The following is a 15,462-nucleotide window of genomic DNA, read 5'->3' as shown; positions in this document are numbered from 1 at the left end:
TCCAAATGTTTTAAATGATTTTCAGTTCGAAGGCTTTTGACAAGTATATTGTCTATACATATATTTCCATAATTTTTCTCATTTGTTTGCAAACATTTTGTTGACTAGTCTTTGATAAGTGGCTCACGTTCTTAGCCCAAATGGTATTACTTTATAACAATATAATCCTCGATCTGTTCCGACTGCCCTATGTTCCTCATCTGGCCCCATAAATAGAAATTTGATTATATCCCTAACAGACATCCATAAAACTTAGTAACTCATGTCTTGTAATAGTATCCATTGGTTGATCAATTTTGGGGAGTGAGAAACTATCTTTGGGACAGGTTTTATTTAAGTTAGTGAAGTTTTGGCGAGTTCGTTATTTTTTGCTGCTCTTTGGTATTAAATATCGGGTTATATACCCAAATTGGGTATTGAGCTTCCCGAATGAAGCTGTTGTCTAATGATCTATCTCATTTTTTCGTACTTCGTACTTTTGAGTACTCATGGTCACGTCCTTTGCACTTTAGATTTTATTTTGGGGTCAATTTTCAAGGCATAACATGCAATCGTTGGATCTATCCCTACCATGTCAACATGCTTCCAGATGAACACATCTAGGTTCACTATCAGAAAATGTTCTAGTAAAACTTTCATAGGATTACTTATCTCTTTAACAATTTTTAGAGCCTTATTTGTGTCTTCAGAACTAACGAAAGAACTTTCTAGTTCTTCGACTGCAGTCGCTTCAGACATACAATCAGTCATGCGAAGATCAATTGAGTCATCAACTTTGAGTTTATTCCTGAACTTACTCATTCCATCACGATTATTCTCCTCTTAGGAGCTCCTATGGCTTCTCTTTTCGCGTCATTTTTATGATTTCTGTATAGTATAGGATTCCCTGATTATATTTTAAGAAAATTTTGCCCTTATTCGCAGAGAACCTCTCATATGTTTATTGGAGGGAAATGATTATGTTCGCCTATTTCAAGGGAGGCTGACTACAGATTTCTTCGTATGTAGATTTTCCTTTAGGATGCTGAAATCCGTTTATCCCTTATATATTTGGGGCTTCTCTCCTATTCTAATGAAGCAGTGGGGCTCCATCACATGAATCCAAGGATTATATTTCAGTATTCGATCAAGAGCTTCTTCACATAGCATGTTCATACGATTTCCATCGTCTAGGAGCATATTGTGAAAATATTCTCCAGCTATCATCACCTGAATAATTACTAACTCCTCACCAGGATCTGAATTTTCACTTTTCAGGTCCATATATTTAATCGAAAAGGTTAGATACCATATCTTGCACAATTGGCTTACCTTTCAGGCTTCTTATTTTTGTGCTTAAAACAGCATGTTCCGCCATTAACGCTTTCAAATCTTCAGCTTTCTTGACTTCTGCTACTATCTTCTTCTTTTGTAGGCGACAATGTTGGTAGAAAGACATATTCTCTTGTAGCCTTGCTACTACATTTACCTTTGGCTGCCTTGAGCAAGCACTTGTATTGACTAGATCAGAGCTGATCTCGTTGTTCCCAAACTTCGGTGCCCATTATCTCCTCCTATTTTTCTTTAGCTTACTCATTTTTGTAGATTTCAAGAATTTTCTACCTCTAATGGACAGATCCATGATTTTCTTTGATCAATTTCCTATAGAATATGACGCAAATTTATTGATGGTAGAATAACGATCCATAAATTTCTCTCATCTAACCAATGTTCTCTTCTCCTAAACTCGTGGGTTTTGATATTCAAACCAAAATAAGAAGTAAAAGGACTATTTGGGAGGAAGATATTTAAATTTGCATACATTTCTCCTCTTGGACGGGAGCATTCAAAGATATTCCCGGGGGCTTTGGGCCATTTGTTGGTGGATTCATAAACGAATCTAATCATGTAGTCATAAACTTTATTCGTTCGTTTGGAAGTCACGATTTTCAAATTAACCCATGTGTGTTCAAACAAAGATTTTTGTCGCCACAAAAAGGACAGTTCACCTTGTCTCTTTTGTGAACTATCTTTGTTTTTATTGCTTTCGAGCTTTTCGACTTCGTCTAAGGGTAGTTGAGTTCACCTTAATAATCGTTTATGTCTATGGGCTTGATTGACTTTTGTAATGGGCCAATCAAACTCGAGCACACTTTTGACCGTCGTTTTGGGGCTGGGTTAAGTGGCCTTCTTTTTATTGAAATTTATGCGTTTGTAGTTCAATGATATTTCGAAGTTTTATTCCATGTTACTTATTCATGATCTTATATTTTCAAATGATTTACATTGTTCTCCCCTATCGACAGATGCGAGCGGCAAGGGCTTAAAGAAGCGGCCAGCCCAATTTCTGGTGGGGGAAGGGAGATAAAGGTGGAAAAATGCATTGGGAATGCATATACCAAAAACTAGAGTTGCGAGGGAACCTAACTGCGGTAAAGGCTCCTAGGACGAAGAGGATAGTCCTTTAAAGGTAAAATTTAGGTAAATTACTTATAAGATCAGGTCATTGAACTTTGTGTAGCAATCAAGCCATTACGCTTAAAACTAATGGAATGTCAACATGTCTAACCAGGTCAGCAAATTAATAACACTAGATGTCACTGAACTTCCACCCCTGTTACAATCTGATCATGAACTTTTACCCTAGTTGCAAACCAGGTCACTTAAGTTCAATTTGGACCTATCAAGTCACAAATCATGCAATCCCACCCCAATGGCTATGACACACTTTCTTACATTTTTGTCTATAAATAATTTTTTACAACTTTCATTAATGTATCTGCAACACCAACTCGTGAAAATAATGTGTTTCATAACCCAATTTCCTAAATTTTCAAATTTAATCCATATTAAAATAACTCTATTTGGAATGATGATAAAAAGGCAATTGAGTCACGCAAAAATTCTAACATTAGGCATCCAACAATAATACATATATGACGCGGTAGAAGAGACTTATAAAATGATTTGAGAATGGATGGCATATGCAAAAACCTTTATACGTAATCTCATAGCACAATAGTCATTGTTGACACAGTTAGTGTGGAAGATGTTGACCCCAAAAAATGTGCCAACGAAATCCTCACCACAGCCCCATGTGGACTCATCTCCCCCTTGAAAATGAATGAAACTCACATATATACATATATAGGAAATGAAAATGGACCTCGTGAGCTAATGGGCCAGACCAAGTTCCAAGCCCAATGGGAGGGCCCAAGATGAGATAATTTTATAGGTATAACAAACAACAAAACCAACTTTAGGGATAATCTATAACAGTTACAGTGGCACAATATTTGATACACAAAATTACCTCCTATTCATATATCCCAACAACGTAGAAGACATAGCAGAGGCATCATATATGTTCACGTTGGCAGCCATAAGTTAAAGTTGAGATTTATGACCCCCCGGAAAATAATCCCGGAGTTATATGCTGCGCATGGTTAAGATAGCTATACATCCCATGTTACCTTCATAGAAGTTATGTTCCAGATCCTTAAGACATGATAACATGAATTACTCAATATTTTACAAAAATTGGATATTTATCAGTTGCTGTTTTCCAGACGACAAAACACACTTGTTTCTACAACTACAACCCATTGTTTTCCAGTTAATAGAATGATGACATTAACATTTCAATTTACCTGTTACAAATGGCCAAGAGGTTGATGCAAAAAGTTAAGCTACAAACGATAACTTTGCTTGTCTTGTGAGCATTCCAAAGCATCGGCTCTAGATGAGACCGAGTATCTCTGGAAAGAGGATGGGAGCACAAAACTCTGGTACATGTCCGTTTTTATATCAGAAGTGCTTCGTCCTTGTTCGCCAAACTATCAACTTTACTTCCATTCTCAACCGTCTTCGATGAGGAGGAGGACGCCACTGTTGCCTTGCCACCTCTCTTGACCATCGCTGCCGCCTTCTTTTGTGCAGCTTTCAGCTTTGTCACATCTACTTGTCTTCAGAGAGTTTACATATTTCCTGTATGGATGAATCATTCACCATGCAAGAATGTCATTCACTGCTTCGTAAGGAGAGGGGTGGGCCCACCTTATTACCTACGAAGACAAAGCCTTCCATGGCTGGATTAAACACCATAGATGAAACCCTTGCACAAAAAAGTAAACCCCTTGCAAGGAAATATAATAATAATAATAATAATAATAATAAGGCCTCAACAAAAAAAGAAAAAAAAAAGAAAAAAGTATGATGCCTCCCACAAGGAGCTAAGCCTTGATACCTTAGAAGTTCATCCCTTTTATGGCTGGACCAAACATCATGGAGGACGTCCTTGACACGGATGTGCCACCTCTATGTAAGGATATTAGCTTATCACAATTACTTATGTCTAGAGCATCATCTTTGCTACTTATATTTCGAGCATCACCTCTGCATTAGCTTATCACAGAAGTACATATTCAATCTCATTTCTACATCAACTTTATCACGGTGACTTATATTTCAAATTCAACCCGCATATAAATATTCAACTTTGACCTGGGGATTATTTTGATACTAATATCTAGTATCTTAATATCATTGCATATTACTGCTAGCATATACATTATATCATTGCTGTAAAGTACATATGTCAAACATTGTTAGCATGCCTCATGATCTATGACATTATATACATTACGTATGCAACATTATTATCATTTTCATTTTATTATCAATATCATGTTACTTGTTTTACTTTAACACTATTGATACACTAAGATGTGCAACCATATGATTTACAGTAATGGATGACAGACTCTCTTCTTATTATATCTTGGAGAAATTTGATATGCTATCATTCACTTTTTCATCACGAGTAATTTGAGGGGCAAGTGGATCCCAGATTTTTTTGGTATGTGTAGTGGGTATATTTTGTTGTATTACAAATTGGCTTAGTACATATTATAGAGAAGATGCTGCTAAAATTTCGACAAACTATATGTGATATCTTTCGAGGCAATTCGTAAGCTCTCGCTTATTCAAGCTCACACAGATATTTACTGAGACGGTTTGTAAGTCCTCACTAATTGGAGCGGCTAATTTTCTCGAGACAATTCGTAAGTCCTTGCCTATTTGAGATCGATTCATATTNTCTCAGTTGAATTTTATCTATGCTGTGGTAATTAGTTTTGTAAATTTTGAGGCTCTGGGACTATATTAGTGATGCTTTACACCTAAAAATGAATAACTTTAATCTTTATTAACAAGTTGTCCTAAACCCCGACCAACTCAACCCAACCCGACCGATACTTGATTGGGTTGGGTTGGGTTGGGTTGGGTTGGGTTTCAAACTTTACACGAGTTGGGTTGGGTTAAATTTCGACCAAACCGATCATGTGGGTTGGGTTAGGGTTGGGGCGAAAATCGACCCAACCCAACCCATGCCCACCCCTAGGTCCAGCCAATTAGCTTACGAGGTTCATTCCCATTTTCTATGTATACGTGAGTTTTATTCATTTCCAAGCTGGAGGTAAGTCCACGTGAGAACGTGTTCCGGATCTGTTGGCTGCGTGGTTTATTGTTTGGGGTCAACAAAAGATTTTAGAATTTACAGTCATTTTAGCATGAACATCAATGTGGGGGGAAGTAGTAACAGTAATACGCATAGTTGAGAATAGCAAAGAGTAACTAACTTATAATACTAAGGATGATATATTGTTTTGTTGTCCGCGTCATTTTTCGATTGTTCTTTAATGCAACCCATGGGTAGGAATATTGAGTGGGTTTACCATGAGTTAATTTCACAAATGGTCACGGGGGTGACCCAAAGGTCACTTGACCCTCCAGATTTTTCTAGTTTATTTTTTTATTTTTTTTGTCTCAATTTTTGGACTCACTATGGAATATTAAACGAAGTTGAAATATTATATTTTTAATATCATTTTGAAGTATTCACGGCCTAATATTTCACATCGTTAATGTTGTGCGAAATGGTCAATTGTAGCAAATGTTACGAAGCGTCAAAATAGGCCGTTCCAAACTAATATTTCGAGAATTTCGCTAACAAGCTAATTTTAAAATTTTTTCGACGATTATACGTAGCCATATCCATAAATCTTCTATATCCTCTCAAAACTCATTTCGAGAAACATATTATAAACATATTGAATGATTTAAGTGAATATCGAAAATAGTTAAACGTACGTCAAACGTGTATACTAAAAGAAGATGTATAACTTGTCTTTTTTGAAAAAAAAATTAATTATTTTATTAATGTTTATTATTTTTACGCGACAAATTTCTCAATATAATTTATTTCATTTTATTAGGAAATTTTATATGTGGTATGACGTCAAATTTTTATTTTTTTTTTTGACGTAAAAATTCTTAATAAAATTTTTTATTACTTCATAGGGGTTATAAATTGTTATAATACATTTTCATCTTGATTATTTTTACTTTTGAAAAAAATAATATATAAAAAAATTCAATCATTTGTAGGATTTTTTATTATTATTGTTACTTTTTCCTCTTGATCAAATTTTTTTTTCAAACAACGTCAAAATTTTTATTAGGAAATTTATTAGATTATTTTTTAATAAAAATTAATTGATTGAGAGGAAAAAGTAACAATAATAAAAAAAATCCTAAAAATAATGGAATATTTTTTTACATATGAAAAAATTTTTGATGTAAAAATAATTAAGATGAAAAAATAGTATAACAGTTTATAACCCATATAAAGTAATAAAAAAAATTTCGCCCTTTTTTTTTTAAAAATTTGATTGTGATCCCTAAGATAAAATGTTTGCCCCTGAATGGTCAACGAAGTTTTTGCAAAATTTCATGTTTGTTCATGATACATTTCTGACGTTTTAGTCATTGGATAAATTTGGTTACAACTATTGTGGAAGTTTAGTGACCTCTAATGTTATTAATTTGCTAATTGAAATCGACACCTTGACATTCCATTAGTTTTAACGGACATGTCAATGAATTTCGATATGGACGTTAAAGGAATCCAAACAAATTGGTTCAATTGCTTTTAAATTAAAGTTTATTTAGCTTAATTTTTCTATATTGAAGTTTAGTGACCCGATTGCAATTGGAATGAAAGATCAATGACCTATGGTATCTTAATATAACCCTTAAATTTCTGGATTATTCTCTTTGTATCGATGGGGGTTTACCGAAGCGTTTACCCCCTCTCACAAACATGCGGGCCCCGCGTGTATTTAATGATGTCGAGCCGTGGTCTCCACCTTAATGATGAGGTAAACAGTTATGTACGTGTAGCACGGTCCTAAATTTCTAGGCCCCGTTTGGCACTCATTTTTGTAAGAATGAGAATGAAAAATATAGTCGTTACGGGATTCACACAAGAAATAAAAAGTCAAATATGTGGACTTGATGTGATGAGTAATGATCATATTTTTGATTTTTGTGGTCAAAAAATGAGAATCAAACAGGACTCATAGTAGATATGCAATCTTACTACTGAAAAATTGATTTCATAAAATCAAGAATTAATATATAATTGATAATTCGAACAATGTCAATTTGGTTGGATTAAACCAAATTACTAATATAAAATCCATTGGCTAATGACAATCGTAAAAACAAAAGCACATTTCTCCAAAGCCAACATAAATGCAGTTTCCTATTCCTTTGTAATTTTCAAGGCACTGCGATCCACAAGTTTTACGCTCACATGCGTGATCAATTAACGAAAGCTTGCATTGGGACTGCGGAGCATAAGCACGAGCATCAGCGAGACCGTCCACTTGAGATGTCAATTTGGTAACTGTAACAAATAAAATAAAATAAAACAATATAAAAAATAAAAATATAGATTACAATGATCATATTTTGCTTTAAATAATCACATCAATAAGTAGATTAAGAGATTTTTCATTTATTTTTTTACTTAATTTTTAGGTATTTGATATTTACTTTTTTAATTAAAACACTCATTAACGTGTCCTGTAACAATATTAAATGAACAAGACCAGATCGGTTGGTTGAATCTAATTATGAGTAAAAACATCGGAAATTACAACTTATCAAAATAACCTCGACATCCACTGGTTCAACCCCAAAATCAGTCGTTTTCTCAAAATCGACCATTTTATTTTCACCGTTTAACCACTGAAATGTTTTGATTCTTGACCATTTATATTTTCCATTGGAGAAAAATTAGTTACAATAACTTTTGCAGAATATTAAAATATGAAAAAGAAAACTTATCAAAGAAGTCCAATCCACATAAATTTGAATCGAATTGTCGACGTCCGACATAGACTTCTTGATATTAGCTTGAAACATTAATCGAACTGTAATCGAGCATCCTGTCTAATGTAATTATTTCTTTAATACAATATATATAACTTTTTTTGGGTCAATAAAGAAATCTATTTCATAGAACACTCGGATAAGAAAAGTTTGAACATATATATATATATATATATATATATATATATATATAGCACATACCTAAAAGAGCAAATAAAATGAGGGCAAAATAAGAGCCACAAAGTCTTGCCATCCCTAAAGAAATTTGATTTCTGTTTATGTTTTAAATGAAATTGCAAAATAATGCCAACCAAGGCATGATATTTATAATAATATTATGTTACACAATAATTTTAAGTTGGTATATTAATTAATGCTACCTACTTACCCTTAGACTAGTATTTATCATAAACCATAATAAATTAATCTTCATAAACATAGATGCACAAGATCCAGTAACAATTATTAGTAAATTTTACTTAAATTAAGAAAATCCGAAATCTAGCCTAAAGAACTTGTAGCGAAATAGCAAATCGACTATAGATATTTCAAAAATCTATGAATTTTGGGTAGATTTTCTTATACAATACAACCTCTATAAATTGATAACATGTGGATCATGTAAATTTTATTAATTAAAATAATTGCTAATTTATTAATTTATAAATAATATATTAATCTATAGTGTTTTAAGGCTGTGGAGTGCACTTATAATTAGACGTGGGTGTGGGTCGGGTCGGTTCGGTTCGGTTCTCAAAATTTTCGGATATCTAATAAATGGAACCGTCGGGTCTAAATATAATTATGAAACCATTCGGGTTTGGTTCCCTTCGGTTCAATTCGATCCGGTTCCGTACTATAATTAAATTTTTTAACATTTATAACAACATTATATAAATACAACTAATGACACATTAATGGTTTTTGAATGTCAAAAACTAGTAGATTGCCTTATTCAAATAATTGCTATGGTCAAAATTTCGATCGATGGAGGTCACAGCTTCGATCAGAGATCATAGCGTTGACCGGCGATTATATAGGTTTTGGAATATCAAGGAAGCTGCAAGAGTGAGTACGAGAGTCGAGACATCGTCATGCACTTTAGTGTAGGTGTTTAGGGTTAGTTAGTGGGTTGGATCTTGTTGGACTAAGAAATGAAATAATAAAATGGGTAATTGGGCAAAAAATTAAAAAATTAGAAATAAAACAAATTATTGGGCCAAAAATTTGGATTTAGAAATTATTAATTTGTCAATTTGTTTAGAAAAAAGTAAATTTAAAATAATTTGATTTATTCAATATAATATATATATATATATATATATATATATATATATATATAGCACATACCTAAAAGAGCAAATAAAATGAGGGCAAAATAAGAGCCACAAAGTCTTGCCATCCCTAAAGAAATTTGATTTCTGTTTATGTTTTAAATGAAATTGCAAAATAATGCCAACCAAGGCATGATATTTATAATAATATTATGTTACACAATAATTTTAAGTTGGTATATTAATTAATGCTACCTACTTACCCTTAGACTAGTATTTATCATAAACCATAATAAATTAATCTTCATAAACATAGATGCACAAGATCCAGTAACAATTATTAGTAAATTTTACTTAAATTAAGAAAATCCGAAATCTAGCCTAAAGAACTTGTAGCGAAATAGCAAATCGACTATAGATATTTCAAAAATCTATGAATTTTGGGTAGATTTTCTTATACAATACAACCTCTATAAATTGATAACATGTGGATCATGTAAATTTTATTAATTAAAATAATTGCTAATTTATTAATTTATAAATAATATATTAATCTATAGTGTTTTAAGGCTGTGGAGTGCACTTATAATTAGACGTGGGTGTGGATCGGGTCGGTTCGGTTCGGTTCTCAAAATTTTCGGATATCTAATAAATGGAACCGTCGGGTCTAAATATAATTATGAAACCATTCGGGTTTGGTTCCCTTCGGTTCAATTCGATCCGGTTCCGTACTATAATTAAATTTTTTAACATTTATAACAACATTATATAAATACAACTAATGACACATTTAATGGTTTTTGAATGTCAAAAACTAGTAGATTGCCTTATTCAAATAATTGCTATGGTCAAAATTTCGATCGATGGAGGTCACAGCTTCGATCAGAGATCATAGCGTTGACCGGCGATTATATAGGTTTTGGAATATCAAGGAAGCTGCAAGAGTGAGTACGAGAGTCGAGACATCGTCATGCACTTTAGTGTAGGTGTTTAGGGTTAGTTAGTGGGTTGGATCTTGTTGGACTAAGAAATGAAATAATAAAATGGGTAATTGGGCAAAAAATTAAAAAATTAGAAATAAAACAAATTATTGGGCCAAAAATTTGGATTTAGAAATTATTAATTTGTCAATTTGTTTAGAAAAAAGTAAATTTAAAATAATTTGATTTATTCAATATAAAAAAATTTAGAAATATTCGATTCTTATTCAATTTTTCGGTTCTTGGTCTAGAACCGAGAACCGAACCGTACCCGTTAGTTCTCAATTCAAATACTCGTTCGGGTATTTAATTTGATAAGAATCGTCGGGTTTGATTCGATTGGTTCGGTTCAGGAGATTTGGCCAACCCTACTTATAATTAATAGATATACATTTAGTGCTTGTTTGGTAGGGATTTTGATAATTAATTTTTTGATCTTTATAAATAAAGTGGGTTCTATCTGTACGAGAAGAATTTAAAAATGACGGTTGTACTAGTGAAATAACAGTAAAAAAAATTAATTTTAATTGAATTAAAATCTGTACCAAATAAACACTTATAACTAAATATTAATTGAATATTATCTTGTCAATGCTATATTTAATTATTTATCACATGCATTTATGTTATATGTTGGAATTATATTTGTAAAGTTGAAGTCTAGAATTAACACTTTTCGACCCAAAGGATAAAAATTACGGAAATTTAAAATTTTCATTTGTAATCTTTCAAACTGTTATTAATCTACTTAAACCTTTTCTTTAGTATCTAATATGCTCAACATTTCTTAAATGTAGCAAAACTCACTTTCTCCTAGAAATGTCAACGAGTCGAGTCAAGTTGGCTCGAGAAAAATGAGCGAGCTTTTTTTGGGGCTCGAGCCGAGTTTTTGTTCAGCCAAAAAAACTAGGCTCGACCTGAGCTTTCTACTCCGACCTTTCCGACCAAGCCGAGCAGACTTGATTTTGGTTTTGGTTTTGAATTTTTTTTTAAAGTTAAAAAAAAGGGAAACGTAGTTGAGTGCTGCCCTTTTTGACGGCAACAGCCTGTTGCCTTATCTCAAATGTTGCTACCTTTAGATTTTTTAAAAATAGATAAATATAGGCTCGTGACCCCGAGTCGGCGAGTCATACAGGACTGCTCGGGCTTTGCTTGACATCTCAAAATTGGGCTCAATTTTCCTGAGCTTCGAGTTGAGCCGGCTCGAGCTTTTTTCAGGTCAAGCCTGATTGTCATCCCTACTTTCTCCATCCATTTTGACAGTTAAAGCCACGTGAAATATTGAATTTACCCCAACTTTAAATAAACACACAAAAATGTAACTAAATAAAAAAAAATTAAAAGGAAAATTATAGTAGAAGTCCTAAATCTTTTCAAAATTACAAATAGATCACACTTAAAATACAATTGACAAAAAAATTTAAAAAAGGAAAGAAAAAAGGGCCTTGTTGCCGACCTCTGCCACCCAATCCACCCCCAAAATCCCCGCACAAACCACCGCCACTCTACTGCAACCACCGCCCCAAGTCCACAACCGCCCACCACCGCTCTCAGTTGTCCCCCATTTTTCTCTATAATTTGGAATGCCTGCTCCAATTTTGAAGTGTTCAAAGCATATTAAAAAAAAAAATTACTTTCAAAGAGTGACTACTATCGGAACAAGATGACAAATAAATTTTGTAATGTCAATATAACCACCAAAACCAAGAGGAGGATAACATAAAACTTAAGAGTAAATTTCTCGAGAGGTCCTGACTTTTTATAAGTTCGGCTACCATGTTCTAAACTTTCAGTTTATGTCACTCATATCCTCAATATTTTAAGACTATACAATTGATATATCCATAACTTCTATTTAGTCGTTAAATAGCCACATAGTGTGCATATGTTTCTTAAATAATAATGATACTTGTACATAATGGAGTTAATTAATAGTTTACATATAGATGAGTTGTCAAAAGTAGAGTAAATTTTATTTATTTGATTGAAAAAATTTTGATTCAATCATGTCTTGCCATATCACGTGCATGCAAATCATTATGTGAACCACAATTGTTGCTTAAAAGGATAAATTCTTATCCAAAAAAAGAAAAAAATTGAATGTATTTGAACAAAGGTAATTACATTCACAGAAGAATTTTATTTTTATTTTTATTTATTTTTCTTGCACCAAATTTTAATTGTAATCAAAGTCCTCAATATTTGCACATAAGTCCTCAATATTTGTACATTATTTGTTGAATTATTATCCCCAAATCTTCATTAATTAGCATATTTATTGATAATAATTTCCTTCCAAAAAATCCCTTAGGAACCGTAAAAAGACTTATTAATCCGTCATATTTCTAAATAAATAAAATATTACGATAAAATACTTTTTCTTGTGATATTTGGATAGAAATCATTATAAAGGACGATATATGCTAATTAATACGAGGTTAAAAGATGAGTGTTGACGAAAAAAGTTAAAAGCATAAGTGAAATAATGACAATAATATTGAGGACTTTAATACAATAAAAATTATCGTGACAATATAAACACCCTGGAAACAGTAACTATTTGATCTTGGTATAAAGGAAAAAATTTAGATAGTTTTATTATTTCAGCAAGACATTCCGTACATGTCGGATGGACATCGAATGCATAGTTATCATTAAAATTATTGGTTAATTACATCAATGATCATTGAAATTTGTCATATGTTACTACTTAATAACTGAACATAAAAATATATATCAATGGTCTATAAACTTTACGAGGTGTTACTACTTTACAACTGAAATTAAAAATATATATCAATGGTCACTAAACTATGTATCATGTTATACATCTATTACACAAATGGAAAAATCCGTTAATTTCAACAAATGGCGTCGACTTGAGTAATGGATAGATAACACGGTGTATAGTTCAGTGACCATTAAGATACATTTTTGAGTTCGATTTATGAAGTAGTAATACTTGACAAAATTTAGTAACTATTGAGACATATTTTAAAATTTGTAGTAACAATTTTTTTTCCTCAAATCGATCTCTTGAAAGATGAAACTGAAGAAAATGAAAAGAAAAAATTTATATTTTTATTCGATATATAGTCTCCATCACAACGAAAAGTACGTTTGATTTTTATATCAATTGGTATCAGTTTACCATATTTCGAATTTCGTATAAAAAGATTGAAAGAGAAACAATAAAAACACTAAATGAAAATGATAGAGAAAAATTAAAAAAAAATACAAAAATGTTTGAATTAGTGTCAATATAATTGAGGTCGATTAGATTTTCCAACTTTTCCCCCTTCATTTTCTTTAGTTTTTTGTTTCACACAAATCGATTTGAGGAAAAAGAAAATGGTTATTACTTAATAACCGAACTTAAAAAGCCCCTGCTTTTTAATGGTATACATTGGAGAATGTGTGATTAAAAAGTAATGAAATTTTATTGATTTTGTAGAATATTTTATTATGTGAATGTGTGGTGAAGAATATATTGTAAAAAACAATTTTAAATTTTAAACACCGTCAAATAGTCCTAAAATGTATTTCAATGGGCATTGAACTTTTCTAAGTATTATCACTTCATAACTGAACTAAAAAATGTATCTCAATGGTAACTTAACTATGCACCGTGTTCCCAATTTATTACTCAAGTCGATGATGTTTCTTTAAATTTAACGAATTTTTCCATTGGGTGATGGATGGATAATACGGTGTATAATTCAGTGATCATTGAGATATATTTTTTATTCAACTATGAAGTGATTACTCTTAGCGAAAATTAGCAACCATTGATACACATTTTTAAGTTCAGTTATTAAGTAGTAACATATAACAAAGTTTAATAACTAATCATATAATCTAGCCTTAAAATTATTATGACAATATAACCATCCTTAGAACAATAATTATTTGATCTTGGGATAAAGGATTTTTTTTTTTTTTTAGACATTTTGTTCATTTCAGTAAGACATTAAGTGCATATCGCAGGGATGTTGAAAGCATAATCATCAACCCCTAACTGGTCACTGACCTAGATAAACAATAGGTTAATAGTTCTATCAGTGGATATATGGTTCAATCGGTGAGTCATTGTTGATTTATACATCTAAGAAAATGTATTTTTTAAGTTAAAATTTTACATTGTCCAAACAATTTGAATGTCATAGTATTAACAATTCTGCTTCTCGTCGATCGGGGGGGGGGGGGTGGTGCCTCCTATTGGACAGGGGCCCCTGTTTCCCCCGTCCCCAACTCTGGATAGGGGGCTTTTTTCTAGTATTAAATAGACATTGATGATGATATTGTGCAAAGTGTTAAAAGATCGAGGACACGAGTGTCACAAATGAAAGATCCAGAGAGTGGGGCCATCGACGAGCTTACCCTAAAACTTTATGATTACATTTTCCCGCTAAATTTATTCATCTACGAAGCTCGAACAAAAGTATTCTGGAGTCTTCCACTTCACTACACATTCAAAATTTTGTTAAACTTTCCTATTTGCTCTTCAGTAGGTCTCGAATTTTCAATTTCAAGTTCACGATGGTACGAATCTCTACATGTTGAAATCCCTATTATTTCCGTTCAACGATTTCCCGAACCGATGTATAGACCTAACGTTTCATGTCGAGATTACGTTTAACATTTTATTCACCTACTGATTTGCTTACTTTGTGTGGAAACGTTGAAATTTGTGTTTATTATTATCCGTTTATTTCTGATACTCGTAAGTCGGATTTATTTTGATGATATTATGCATTTTAATGGAGATTGCGGTATTGAAAATGATTTGTAGGATTAACTTGTGAGGCAGGATATTTTTCCCCCTGAAATTGGTTAATGACGTTGAGCATTACAAAAGGGAAATCTCTGTATTACGACTGCAATGCTCCGAAATCGAACTATTTTGGGAAATTCATAATGTCAATTTCATTTAAAACACGCACCTCGAACAATTTTGCTTTGTATTCTTTTCCTCCCCCCCCCCCCCCCCC

The 15,462-nt window shown here is 32.4% G+C and overlaps 1 protein-coding gene across 2 annotated transcripts in view; it reads left to right on the top strand.

Moving 5' to 3' along the window:
* Nucleotides 1–14,892: 14,892 nt before the first annotated feature.
* The window catches only part of LOC111399448 (meiotic nuclear division protein 1 homolog), a 4,264-nt gene continuing 3,694 nt past the window's right edge, over nt 14,893–15,462 (top strand). The window contains exon 1 of one of the 2 annotated variants that reach the window (XM_023026759.1): nt 14,893–15,013. In XM_023026759.1, the coding sequence (XP_022882527.1) occupies nt 15,011–15,013 (3 nt within the window). In that variant the 5' untranslated portion in view covers nt 14,893–15,010. Of the gene's footprint in view, nt 15,074–15,462 lie in introns of both variants that reach the window. The other variant, XM_023026760.1, reaches the window with a different exon arrangement.

The sequence above is a fragment of the Olea europaea genome, chromosome 9 (assembly GCF_002742605.1).
Source record: "Olea europaea var. sylvestris chromosome 9, O_europaea_v1, whole genome shotgun sequence".
NCBI lineage: Eukaryota > Viridiplantae > Streptophyta > Magnoliopsida > Lamiales > Oleaceae > Olea > Olea europaea.
Note: the sequence above shows the minus strand (reverse complement) of the source record. Positions and strands in the feature narration are given on the sequence as shown.